At 38.3% G+C, this 14,597-nt stretch overlaps 1 protein-coding gene across 3 annotated transcripts in view; it reads right to left on the reverse strand.

Annotated features, from left to right (window-relative positions):
• Positions 1–14,597, reverse strand: part of SH3GL2 (SH3 domain containing GRB2 like 2, endophilin A1) — a 222,566-nt gene that overhangs the window by 95,224 nt on the left and 112,745 nt on the right. Inside the window, exons 1-2 of one of the 3 annotated variants that reach the window (XM_055294170.2) lie at positions 14,262–14,368; positions 12,794–12,983 (exon numbers count right to left, since the gene is read on the reverse strand). The exons of the other annotated variants lie outside the window; for them this stretch is intronic. Of the exons in view, the coding sequence (XP_055150145.1) occupies positions 12,794–12,889 (96 nt within the window). The 5' untranslated portion in view covers positions 12,890–12,983; positions 14,262–14,368. Of the gene's footprint in view, positions 1–12,793; positions 12,984–14,261; positions 14,369–14,597 lie in introns of those variants that run through there. 3 annotated transcript variants of the gene reach the window in all.

Genomic DNA, 14,597 nt, shown 5'->3' on the forward strand with positions numbered 1-14,597 from the left:
GATTCAGGCCCTACTTAGTGGCCTTGGGCATGTCCCTTTGCCACTCCAGAATAAAAGGGGTAAAATCTCAAATGACACAAATCTAAGTTTTACTTAGAATATATTACTTTGATCTCTTACATTAGATATATTGACATTACTTTGATATCATCAACTAATACCTTGTATATACTACTTTGATCAGTTTTTAGCCCTATGTCTCCAAAATTTTTTTTATTAAACACTTTTTAAAACAAATTGGATGGAACTACCAAGTTCTTTATTTTTATTTTAGCACCATGGGGTACACATGCAGGTTTGTTACATGGGTAAATAGCATGTCATGAGCATTTGGTGTATTTTGTCACCCAGGTGATAGACATAGTACATAACAGGTAGTTTTACGACCCTCAACCTCCTCCCACTCTCCACCCTCGAGTAGGTCCCAATGTCTATGGTTCCCTTCTTTGTGTCCATGTGTACTGAATGTTTAGCTCCCACTTATACCTGAACGTACTGTATTTTGTTTTCTGTTCCTGTGTTCACTCAGAATAACGGCCTCCAGCTCCATGCATGTTGCTGCAAAGGACATGATTTCATTCTTTTTCACAGCTGCGTAGTACTCCGTGGTGTATATAAATCACATTTTCTTTATCCAGTCCACTTAGGTTGAATCTACGTCAACTTAAGTGGCCTGAATATGGTACCTATGATACATATTTTCTATATCAAGTCCATTTAGGTTGACTCTATGTCTTTACTACTGTGAATACTGCTGTGCTGAACATATGCATGCATGTGCCTTTATGGTAGAATGATTTATATTCCTTTAGGAATATATCCAATATGGGATTGCTGGGTTGAGTGGTAATTCCGTTTGAAGTTCTTTAAGAAATTGCCATTGTGAATAGTGCCGCAATAAACATACGTGTGCATGTGTCTTTATAGCAGCATGATTTATAGTCCTTTGGGTATATACCCAGTAATGGGATGGCTGGGTCAAATGGTATTTCTAGTTCTAGATCCCTGAGGAATCGCCACACTGACTTCCACAATGGTTGAACTAGTTTACTGTCCCACCAACAGTGTAAAAGTGTTCCTATTTCTCCACATCCTCTCCAGCACCTGTTGTTTCCTGACTTTTTAATGATGGCCATTCTAACTGGTGTGAGATGGTATCGGGAGGGGGGAGGGACAGCATTAGGAGATATACTTAATGCTAAATGATGAGTTTATGGGTGCAGCACACCAACATGGCACATGGATACATATGTAACAAACCTGCACATTGTGCACATGTACCCTAAAACTTAAAGTATAATAATAATTAAAAAAAAAAAAGAAATTGCCCCACTGCTTTCCACAATGGCTAAACTAACTTACATTTCCAGCAGCAGTGTGTAAGCATTCTCTTTTCTCTGCAATCTTGCCAACATGTTATTGTTTGACTCTTTGATAACAGTCATTCTGACTGGTGTGAGATGGTATCTCATTGTTTTGATCTGCATTTTTCTAATGATCACTGATGTTGAGCATGTTTTTTTATGCTTGTTGGCCACATGTATACCTTCTTTTGGAAAGTGTCTGCTTATGTCTTTTGTGCATTTTTTAATGGGGTTGGTTTTTTTTTTGTTTGTAAATTTAAGTTCCTTATAAATTCTGGGTATTAGACCTTTGTTGCATGCATAGTTTGCAAATATTTTCTCCCATTCTGTAGATTGTCTGTTTGCTGATAATTTCTTCTGCTGTGCAGAAGATCTCTATTTTGTCAATTTTTGTTTCTGTTGCAATTACTTTTGGCATTTTCGTCATGAAATCTTTGCCAAGTCCTGTGTCCACAGCAGTATGTCCTAGGTTATCCTTCCAGGATTTTTACAGTTTTAGGTTTTACATTTAAGTCTTTAATCCATCTGGTGTTAATTTTTTACATGATGTAAGGAAGGGGTATAGTTTCAATCTTCTGCATATTGGCTAGCCAGTTATCCCAGCAACATTTACTGAATAAGGAGTACTTGCCCCCATTGCTTCTTTTTGTCAACTTTGTCAAAAATTAGATGGTTATAAGTGTGTGGCTTTATTTCTAGGTTCTTTATTCTGTTCCCCTGGTATGTGTGTCTGTTTTGTACCAGTACCATACTGTTGTGGTTACCATAGCCAGTAGCATAATTTGAAGTGAGGTAATGCGATGCCTCCAGCTTTGTCTTTTTAGCCTAGCCTTGTCTATTCAGGCTTTTTGATTCCATAGGAGTTTTAATATATTTTTTCTAATTCTGTGAAGAATGTCATTGGTAATTTGATAGGAATGGCATTAAATCTGTAAATTGCTTTGGAGAGTATAACCGTTTTAACAATATTGATTCTTCCTATCTATGAGCATAAAATATTTTCCATTTCTTTGTGTTATCTCTGATTTCTTTGAGCAGTGTTTTGTAATTCTCATTGTAGAGATCTTTCACCTCCCTGGTTAGCTGTTTTCCTGGTTGTTTTATTCTTTTTGTGGCTATTGTCAATGGGAGTGTGTTCTTGGTTTGGGTCTCAGCTTGGATGATGCTGGTGTACAAAAATGCCACTGATTTTTGTACATTAATTTTGTATCCTGAAATTTCACTGAAGTTATTTATCAGATCAAGGAGCTTTTCGGCAGAGACTATGGGATTTTCTAGGTATAGAAACACATGGTCTACAAAGACAGATAGTTTGACTTCCTCTCTGCCTATTTGAATGCTTTTTATTTCTCTTGCTGACTGCTCTGGCTAGGACTTCAATACTATGTAGAATAGGAGTGGTGAAAGAGGGCATACTTGTCTTCTTCCAGTTTTCCAGGGGAATGCTTTCATCATTCAGTATGATGCTGACTGTGGGCTTGTCATAGATGGCTCTTATTATTTTGAGGTATATTCCTTTGAAGTCTAGTTTGTCAAGGGTTTTTAACATGAACAGATGCTGAATTGTATTAAAAGCCTTCTCTGCATCTATTGAGATGATCACGTGGTTTTTGTCTTTAGTTCTGTTTATGTGATGAATCGCATGTATTGATTTGCATATGTTGAACCAACCTTGCATCCCAGGGATAATGTCTATTTGATCATAGTGAATTAGCTTTTTGATGTGCTACTGGATTTGGTTTGCTAGTATTTTCCTGAGGATTTTTGCATTTATGTTCATCAAGGACACTGGACTGATGTTTTCTTTTTTCATTGTGACTCTGCCAGGTTTTGGTATCAGGATGATGCTGACCTCACAGAACGAGTTAAGGAGGAGTTGCTCCTCCTCAACTTTTGGAAATGAAACTGCCATGTTATTCTAAACACACTAATTTTAATATTCAAACTTGTGATTATTACATCAAAATTCAACATCTATCACTCATTATTGATGTCACATGCATCTTATTTTTATGAAAAGAGATTCACTCAAGCTAGTTGTTCATAAAATATTTTTTTTGTTTTTTTTTCCCGAGCCATACAATCCTTAAAATCATTCCCTACCCAAATAATGCAGCTCATTTTCATTTGATAAAGGGTGGGAAATTCTGGCGGCACCCAGGCTACTACTACCTCCACATTTCATCTCTGTTGAATCCTCCTTCAACAGCTTGAGGGTCCTGACAATGTCTGATGTGTCCCCATCCTGAATGATTTATTAGAAACTGCTGGGCCATCATCTGTCTCAGTCCAAAGCGATTTTTAAGGCAGGATAAAGTAATGGGCTTCATTCAGGTCAGAGCAAGATCCAGGATTAACAAAAGCATAATCAAGTGGCATAGCCAGCTGACAGCAAGGCATTAACAGATTCCGGGCATTTGGAACACTGAAAAGGGGAAGCGTGTCTAAATTTAATAGAAATTTCTGTAGTATATTAATCTCTTTAAAAAAAACTTCTGAAATCACAGATTGTACCTTTTAGATATTTCAGTGGACATTATTTACTTACTGGAAGACTCATTTTTCCTATGCCTAAAAATGATCATGAATATTAGGGAATCACTAATTTCCTAATTGTAATAATGGCATTTTAATGTGTCGAGGGAAAAAAGGACTCTTTTATATTCACATGCAGATTGTTTTAGATGCAATGATATGATAAGCAAGGATTACCTTCAAAATAAAGAAATTCAGCCATGAGTTTGAAACGGTTGAAATTGGGAGATGGAAACAAGAGGGTTTACTATGTTTTGCTCCTTGCTTTTCCATCTGTTTAAGTTTTTTCGTGACCCAGCTCATGGGTGTTTTTTTTTTTTTTTTTTTTTTTTTTTGCTGTGCAACATGATTTCTCTTTATATAGGTACATATATCCTGATTCTTTCCTCTATAGTTTCTGGGTTTGAGATCATAATTAGAAAAGCTTCCATCAGATCAAAACTACTTTCAAATTTCTTCAATGGTTTCTTCTAGTGATTTTTATGATTTCATTCATTAACATTTAAATCTTTATTTATTCCACTGGAAACATTTTCCTGGTCCTGCCGATGTGCATTATGGATCCAAGATGTGAATTATGGATCCAACCATTTTTCCAAGAGGACTATCCATCTTTCCCAAAACCATTTATTATCTATTTTGTTTTAGTGATTTGAAATCTACTTGTATCTTATGTTAAACTATTAACCTGTTTCTTCATGAACCAGTAATATACTGTTTTAAATATCAAAGATTTTTTAATGTTTTTAAATATATATTAGGGGTAGTTTTCCTTATTATCCTTCCTTATATTTTCCTGGGCTATACTTAACTATTTTTTCATAAATTTATAATAGGCTTATCTTACTAAAAATAGTATCTTTTGTATAAGTATCACATTTACAGTTTAACTTAGAGAAAGCTGACTCCTTTATGATGCTAAGTCTTTTCAATCATAAAAAGAACATGGTATGCTTTTCTGTTTCTTATGTCTTTTTCTAGGAAAAAATATACAAGTGGTATATTTATTTTTTAAATAGAAAAATTATATCATTTATACCTAGGAATTTTATCTTTGTTTAATGCTACTGCAAATCAGATCTTTCCTTCCACGATATCTTCTAATTGGTGGCTGTTTGCTCTATGTAGGCTATTCCCATATGCTAATATTTCTGTGTGTTAAAATGAACATGCTTATTGTTTGTCATGTTGTTTCAATTGCTCCCATAAAGTTTTCTAGGTATACAATCATATCATCCAATAAAAGTAATTATTTTACTCTCTCTTCCCCAATTTCTATACTCATGCTTGTGACTCACTTCCAATCTCTCCCCTCTTCCAAAGAGGCCCCAAATGATACACGATATACTCAAGTCCTACCCTCACCCCCTACCCGCTACCACCTCTCCCCTCACTACTCCTCCTGAAGCAGCTCAGGTCTTCGGTTTCCCTCTTCATTTTAGGCTCCTGATAACACTTTCTGGTTAGTTTTGCTATGAATGAAAACATATTTTTGTTTTGTTTTATCCATCATTTCTAAGTATTTTGTAGCAAGAGCTTTTCAACTTTTGTAGTCAGTCTGATTCCTCTGGGAAGATTCTGTGTATTGATTTCTTCTGCGTATACAATGTTTATTCAGAAACCAGAGGGAGGATTCTCTGCTGGGTTTGTGACTCCATTTTCACTCTCTACCCTCTCTTCTTCTGTGGGCCCACTTTAAGCTGAAATCTATGGAATGATGAAAGGTTACAGTTCATTTTACCAATTGGAATTAAGGCCCAATATGAAATGAGTTGCTCAAAGGCAGGCACATTCCATATTAGCATGATGAAACACAGTGGACAGGTCCATCTATCTCTCTACTGTCCATCCATCTCTCTAAGACAGGCTTTGAGATAAGTTCTTCTGCTACTCTGATATGGTTCTATTTAGGTTGGTGCAAACATAATTGCAGTTTTTGCCATTAAAATAACACAAAAAGCTATTAACTAGCATTCTTTATAACATATGTTTAAGTCCTCAGAGTTTGATTAAAATATCAGAATAAGTGTTGTCTTTAGTCTGCAGAACATCTATGAAACCATACGGCGTTATTGCTGACAGGATTTTAACACAAGCCCTTTGTAACTTCTAGGAGACCTTAGAAACCAATCACAAGCACAGAATAGAGAAACATTTCTAAAGAATAAGGGTAAAATACAGAAAAATCATGAAAAAGAAAGACAAATGAATCTGGCTAAAGAACAAAAGATAAGACAATAATTGGTTATCTTCAGAAAGCAACAAATATTCAGCAGTTAGTTCCAGCTAACCTAACCACAGGAATCCAGGGAACCCAGAGGCCAAGGGGGAGATCTGCTCCTCTAGAGTCCCATAGATTTTTCAGTTCACAACTGAGTCTTAGAGTATTGCTTTAGGAAGTTTTAGCTTGAAGACCTTGAATTTATAGTTTTGCTACTGGGTAAATCCTACATACACGACAAAACACAGTGAAAGGGTTGGAAGGCTGAGAAAAATCTGGCCATTCCTTCAAATATGGTAAGAGAACATGAGATAAATAAAATAGCTCATCCTCTGAATTTAAGTGGGTCAACATGACCAATTCAACACCAACTTAGAGAGGGGAAACAAGAAAAATAATCCCTAGCAGATGGATCCTGAATACCAGAGGAACCCAAGTTCTCTAGAGATAATGTTGCCATGTGTATGACCATATGTTCTTCTTCTAAGATTGTGGTAGCCAGAACTATTTTCTTCTCGCACAGAGATCAGCAAGCGCGACAAGGAAGTGCACTCCAATGCCCTCTCGGGAATGTAAACTGGTGCATCTATTCCAGAATGCAAACTTGCAATACGGGTCGAAACTTAACAGGTAAACCTTTTGATACAGCAACATGACTCCTGAGTGTCAGCTCTAAAAATACAGATAGGTGGCCAAAGATATATGTAAAGTGTTCATAGTGACACTATAAATAATACTGATCTAAGCATTCACCATGAGATGACTGGCTGAATAAATGATGGCACATGCCATCAATGATATATTATGTAACACAGAAAATGGATGATGCACTGAACTAACAGAGCTGCCCTTGTTCAAAGAGGCACGTGGCCTTTGCTGGGAGCTCAAGCTCATGGTATTTCACAGTATCAAAAGCAAGCACTATTGGATAGCCAAGAGGGGCTAGTGCTCAATAGTGGTGCCACATGGCAGTAAGGCTGAGGGCAGGGCAGGGACGGCAGCAGGAGATCGGTGGATAGTAAGGCTCTTCTCTGCTTGAAAGCAGATTTCAGCAAAATTCCTTTCTAGACTATATACACTTGTGGGGATTGGGGTTGGTGGGCTGGCAAACTAGGCACAGGAGAGAATATCCCTGGAGGGTGGTATTGAAATTCCTGTCAATCTGGCAAGTATACATTTCAGTTGGATTTAATTTAGTTTGGAAAAATATAAGCTGTGACTGCTTGTTTCCTTCACCTTGAATGTTATGCAACAGTTCATGCTGCTTGCACAGAAGTCTAATAGAATCTTTACCAAATGACTGACAGTGACTCAAACATGGTTTTATACAGAGAGGAATATTTCAGAGAATTTTGGCTTTTCCTCCCCCATGTCTTTCTGTATTTGATTTTTTTTTTTTTTTTTTGAGACGGAGTCTCACTCTGTTGCCTAGCTGGAGTGCAGTGGCATGATCTCAGCCCACTGCAACCTCTGCCTCCGAGGTTCAAGCGATTCCTCTGCCTCAGCCTCCGAAGTAGCTGAGACTGCAGGCACGCACCACCATGCCTGGCTAGTTTTTTGTATTTTAGTAGAGACGGGGTTTCACCATGTTGGCCAGGAAGGTCTCAGTCTTCTGACCTCATGAGCCACCCGCCTTGGCCTCCCAAAGAGCTGGGATTACAGGCGTGAGCCATCGCACCTGGCCTGTATTTGATTTTTTAATAATTTGCATATTCTGTATCTTTAGGGAAAGAACAAAAACTAAAAGAAAAAAAAGAATAAACATCTTACTTCCCTTCAAGGTTAGAAACATCTGTACTTGTGACCTTCACAGGACAGAGGAGTTCAGGTATAATTTAGTCCAACTCGTTTGCATAAGCAGAAACAAGGTCAGAGAATTTGTTAAATGGCCTGCCCAACATCATTTTTCTCTATCTCATTTAATCTCTTATTTCCTTTTCTCCTCTCTTAGTTGTATATTACTCATCAACTTCAGCTCATGGAATTTTATCTCTTGATATTACATCCAATTTTCTTAGTTTATCTAAAGGCTAGAATTCAGAACCATCCCAATAAAAACATATTCACACAGATTTTAAAAAATACTTTCCAAGGATTTTCTTCCGCCTCTCTCCCACTCACCGTAACATGCCAGATATCGAGATATCCATCCATCAGCCACTGTATCTCTGTTATGTAATCCAAAACTTAGAGCAGCCTGGAAAGCTACCTCTGTATGAAGCTGATATTAAAAGCACTAATCACTGACAATATGGCTTGGACCATTTTATGAGTCAGAAATTCAGAGGCAGAAGGTGCCTTGTTTTAGACAAGATAACTGATGCCTGGAGGCCTTAAGATGTTGATCAAAGTGACAGGTGACTGCCTGCATCTGGACTTGAAGCCAGGACTGCAAAGTCTTCCTATCCAGGACTCCTTCTACTACCATATGTAATATTCACCTTTCAGTTCTTCTAAAATCAGTAGGATCACCTCAGGGAGTACCCAGGCAATTATATGTAAGGTTGACACCAAAATCCTAAAAGACCAGCTACAGGAAAAAATTAGGAATGAATAAGAACAAGCACACAAACGGAATGCAGAAAGTGAGTATGCCATCTAAATCTTAGCCCATTTTCTAGTTCCCAGAGATTCAATGCCAGTCTGATTTTACTAATTCCCTTCAACCAACATCATGACAATAGAGCAAATGAGAAGACAAGAAGAATTTAGTAGGCGCAACACAGGCCAAGTCGTCAGGGAGAACTGGGTTACAATTCTAGCATTTTCTGCTTCTGCAAAACTGTGAGACAGTTTAAATATTCCTTGGTCCATTCCAAGGTTAGGAGTCTAGAAGGCTACTCGGGAGGCAATGATATGGTTTCAGTGACAAAGTTACGTACTAGGGGATGTCTAATGAAGTTGCTAATAGAGGAATTATTAAGACAAAAGACTAAAAATGTTGCTTTGCATTTCTCAGGTTATATTTTGAACACATGAGTGGGACTAGCCACTACACTCTGATTGGACCTTGTATAGAAATGCATTTGAGGCCAGGCACGGTGGCTCACACCTGTAATACCAGCATTTTGGGAGGCCAAGGTGGGCGGATCATGAGGTCAGGAGTTTGAGACCAGCCTGACCAACATGGTGAAACCCTGTCTCTACTAAAAATACAAAAATCAGCCAGGCATGGTGGTGTGCACCTGTAATCCCAGCTACTCAAGAGGCTGAGGCAGAAGAATCACTTGAACCCAGGAGGTGGAGTTTGCAGTGAGCCAAGATCATGTCACTGCACTCCAGCCCAGGTGAAAGAGTGAGACTCTGCCTTAAAAAAAAGAAAGAAATGCATTTGAGCTCATGCTCAAGTTGAAGGTGCAAAGCCAGGTACTAATTCTGAAGAAAGCAAACTATCTATATGTTTGTTAGCAATCAATCTATCCAGCCCTGAGTGCACGGTTTTCACAGCCCATGTGGCCTCTCTAATACCCTGTGGTGTGAGGGAGCGGATCCTTAAAGAGGAAATGTCAGCCCATGACAGTATCAAGGTTCCAACACTGGACTTAGTACATCCTCCCAGAAGTGCATCCTTTATCTGTAAGAGGCAATGAGGCTTCTGCATGTTCAGTCTTTAAAAGTCACTCTAAAATAAGAACAAGTCCCAGAAAGTGATGGAAGGTAAGAGGGTTATGGATATGCTATGCATGTGGAGAACGATTTTGGTTTTAGCACCCACAAAAAATGGGCTATGAAAAATCGAAAAAAGGAAGGGATAATCCAAAGCCATGTGATATGGTTTGGCTGTGTCCCCACCCAAATCTCATCTTGAATTGTAGTTCCCAAAATCCCCATGTGTCATGGGAGGGACCCAGCAGGAGGTAATGGAATCATGTGGGCAGTTCCCCCATGCTGTTTTCATGATAGTGAGTGAGTTTTCATGAGATCTGATGGTTTTTTAAGGGGCTTTTCCCCCTTTGCTCGGCACTTCTCCTTCCTGCCGCCCTGTGAAGAAGGTGCCTTTCTTCCCCTTCACCTTTTGCCAGGCCTGTAAGTTTCCTGAGACCTCCCGAGCCATGTGGAACTGTGAGTCAATTAAACCTCTTCTATTCTTAAATTACTGCATCTCAGGTATTTCTTCATAGCAGTGTGAGAATGGACTAATATACCATAATAGTAAAGTGATGATTTGTCTGCTGTAATACATCCAGGCATACTTTCTCTTTGGCTTTGTTTATAAAACCGTTTTCTTCACAGTCAATTAGCTTCAAGGCACAAACATGAATCTGAAATATTGATTACAAAATACAAATGTAATAGTTATCTGTATTTAAAATATCCTTGAGTTATAAAGCCAGATTTTAAAAATGTTCTCTTTAAAAAAGGAAAAAAAAACTCCTCTTTAGTGTGGACCTCCCTGAGTCCTCCAGCTGCCCCCACTTTGAACAGACTTCAGAACTGGAAAGGACTTGGGTATGACAGAGGGCCTTCACTGAAGGGATGAGAAAGGAGAGGCTCAGGGAAGTTGTGATTTGTATCAGCTTGCAGGACAACTCAGACAACACCACAGCCTGAACTAGAACCATCAGGTCTGCCTTCTTTTGGTCTACTGTTTTTCTCCCATCATGTCAAGATGCCTTTTAAAAATGCAACATCAGTATAAAAAGGCCTCTATGACTTACTAAGGTCAGATCTAAGAAATGACCCCAACATTCCCTACCCATTTTCTCCAGATAAAATACCATCCTCCATTTTCAGAGACATCAAGATTTTTTTCACAATGTTTCCATTTTAAAAAAATCTAGATAGATTTTTCTGTGCTTATTCCTGACAAAAAGTAATCCACTCCTAGCTCTCTGCATAATAGCTACCCTGACTGAAAAAAAGAGGTTGTGATTATATAATGGCCATCCAACCCACTACCACCCGGGAGCATCAATACAGAAAGGGCTTTTTACAGAGAAGGTCAGAAGGCCCCAGGCAAGCACAGAGGGAGTGCAGATACCTCCTGGTTACCTCCTCAAAGTTGCCATCTGAGGAGTATATTGAGATCTAAGCAATTGTATTTGTTCCCCTGAGATGATGTGATACCGAAAACCTTACTGACTCAGGGAAAATAATCCAATTACTCCTCATGTGTGCAGAGCAGAGAAGCTACATGAAGTTTTTAACCCCCGGAAATAAAAATCTTCAATATTTGCTGACACTTCAGGCATCTACTCCACTGTGTATCACGCAGATGCTGGCTCGTGGGATCCCGAGTTCCTCTCTGACGCTTCCACATGTACCTGTCATCCTAAGAAGGTAAAGGGATCGCATTTCACTTTGAGAAAATGAAAATACCTTGATAAGATGTTGTGCTACAAGATACCAATAAACACTCCAGAATTTTCACCCACTGAACAAAGCCACAAAAAGCAGCCAGGGAAGAGAATGGGATGACATTTCTTATTGACTGTTTTCTAATTATTTTCTTCTCTTGTATTCCCTCCAGTAACTTTTGCAATGCCTCTTTCCCCTCTAGTGATCTCTGGCTATTTTTATATTCTTTCCTAATTATTTATTCATGTCTGGTGAAAATTTTATAATTTTTTATAATTTTCACTAGATTTCTTCAAATTTCAACATTGTGATTGCCGTGCAAGGTATCACCTAAGTGTGCTGCTGCCTCCCCTACTCCATTCCCTACAGAAAAAATAAAAATAAAAATAAAACTCTAGTCTGTAAGCTCCCACTTGTGAAGGTTTTAGTAGGCTCTATAAATGTGAAGTTCGGCATTTAACTCAATTATTTAAATTCTCCAGAGCAATACCTTAAGGAAATTACCATTCCCATTTTACTGGCACATGGAAAATTTAGAAAGAATAGTGGTTTCTCTCACTTTATTTAGAGGTGAATATGTTCATTTCCACATTCACAGCCTCAAACTTATACCATTCACACTCTCAAATATTTGCTTGCTTTTCCCTGTCTTCAGCTCTAGTACTGCAGTGGAAGGGGAAAAATAATGACATTTTATAAATTGAATTCTGAAAGCTAAATGACAGTCAATCCTGTTAGCAGCTTCAGGTACATCAAGTCTAGTATATAGCAAATCCAGCGATCTGGGTATTATAAAAGGCAATTATAGTAGTTGCTTTTACAACAGAACAGTTAAGAAATCCCCCAGAGAAAAAGAACTAACACTTACTTATTAGCATTAAAAAATAGGCAATCAACACCAGACTCTTGGTATATTCCAAGCTTTGCTCCCTCTTTCTGTCTCTCCTGCTCTGCCATTGTGATGACGTGCTTGCTTCCGGTTCACCTTCCACCATGGTTTTAAGTTTCCTAAGGCACCCCCAGACAAGCTTCCTGGACAGCCTGTGGAACTGTGAGTCAATTAAGCCTCTTTTCTTCAAAAATTACCAATCTCAGGTACTTCTTTATAGCAGTATAAGAACAGACTAATACAGAAAATTGGTCTCCAATTTCCTTACCAGGATTTTTTCTTTCTGAATAATATGAATATTTCCAAATGGCAAAAAGAGAGAAGCACTGCTACTAAAAATCTTGAAAAATATTATTAGGCATGGAAGAAAGTGGGAAAATAAAATATAGTGTACACTTCACATAAATTCAGATCATTAATAAGCTTCCTCTTCTCCACTATACATTCAGTAATAAATTCTTTTATCAATAGAAATTAAATTATTACCATGAAAGCTCTAACCAAGACGGGGTGGTTACCATGATTACAAATGTACTGATGCTCAGTGTCTATCCTGAAAGCAAAATGAGACTCCTCTCCCATCAACAGCCTTGCCAGGCATTTCGTTCACTGCTCGCTTGATTCATCCACCAGAGAACTGGAGTTCTTAGCAACTTCGGTTCTTGAAAAATATCATCTAGGAAAAGAATTACAAATTTTCAGGTAGCAATTTTGCTGTCCAGCTTTATGTGTAGAAAGACTCTTGTATAAAATGGCAGAATAAAAGGCAGCCTTTCTTTTTATATGTGTGTGTGTGTATGTGTGTGTCCATATTTGAAGAAGCTTTACACCATTCACATTTCTGCAAACAAAATAAAACAAAAACATTCTATCCCTATTTTACACAGAAGTAAACAAAATAAAACAAAAACTTTCTATCCCTATTTTACACAGAAGTAATGGCAACTCCTAGAAAGTAGAAGTTGGATATTTAGTTCATCTTTGTTTCTTCATCCATCTAATGCAACCAAAAGAGCATCCATTAAGCCTCCTAAAGGTAGGGTTTCTGTTGCAGAAGAAATGCTCAAGTACTTGCCAATGGGGAAAAAATCACCAGCAACCAAAAGTCTCAAAAGGAGGACCCTGATCCATGTGTCCAAACATAACGTTTTCTGCTCAAAAACAGACAGTAAATTTCCAAAACCCACTATCAATATTAGTATACATGCAAGTTCCCAATACTTAAAAAAACAGTTTTATTTTCAATGGACAATACAGTGGCATGGCTCAAAAAAACCAAAACAGTATTTGATATGGTTTGGCTGTGTCCCCATCCAAATCTCAACTTGAATTTATCTCTCAGAAATCCCATGTGTTGTGGGAGGGACCCAGGGGAAGGTAACTGAATAGCTAGTCTCTCCCCTTGCTATTCTCATGATAGTGAATAAGTCTCATGAGATCTGGTGGGTTTATCAGGGGTTTCCACTTTTGCTTCTTCTATATTTTTCTCTTGTCACCACCATGTTAGACGTGCCTTTTACCTCCCACCATGATTCTGGGGCCTCCCCAGCCAAGTGGAACCGTAAGTCCAATTAAACCTCTTTTTGCTCCTAGTTTCAAGTATGTCTTTATCAGCAGTGTGAAAAGGAACTAGTAAGTAATAAAAAGAATACAGTGAAAAATATTTCTTATCCACCTCTACCCCTCCTAGCTGCCCTACTTTCTCCAAGTAATTTCTTTTTCTTTGAGATGGAGTCTCCTCTGTTGCCCAGGCTAGAGTGCAGTGGCACAATCTCAGCTCACTGTAACCTCCGTCTCTCGTCTTTAGGCTATTCTCCTGCCTCAGCCTCCCAGTAGCTGGGACTACAGGCATGCACCACCAGACCCAGCTAATTTTTGTATTTTTAGTAGAGATGGGGTTTTACCATATTGGCCAGGCTGGTCTCGAACTCTTGACCTCAAATGATCCACCCACCTTGGCCTCTCAAAAGTGCTGGAATTACAGGTGAGTCACCACACCCGGCTTCTCCAAGTAATATTTACAAGCAAGCACATTTAATAGTTTCTTGAATATCTTCATAGGGTTTCTTTAGGCAAAAAAAAAAAAAAAGCAAATAAGAATACCATTATATACCACTCCTTCTTACTCAAAAGCTCAGATAAGCATATTCTGCACCTTGCTGTCCCCCATATCCATACATAGCAAGCACCTTCTACTTTTTTAACATCTGCATATTCCACTATATAGATGTACCATCCCTTAGTCTATCTTCTATTAATATATACTTATTTGGTCTCCTTCAAACACTTT

Source organism: Symphalangus syndactylus, chromosome 9, assembly GCF_028878055.3.
Source record: "Symphalangus syndactylus isolate Jambi chromosome 9, NHGRI_mSymSyn1-v2.1_pri, whole genome shotgun sequence".
Taxonomy (NCBI): Eukaryota; Metazoa; Chordata; class Mammalia; order Primates; family Hylobatidae; genus Symphalangus; species Symphalangus syndactylus.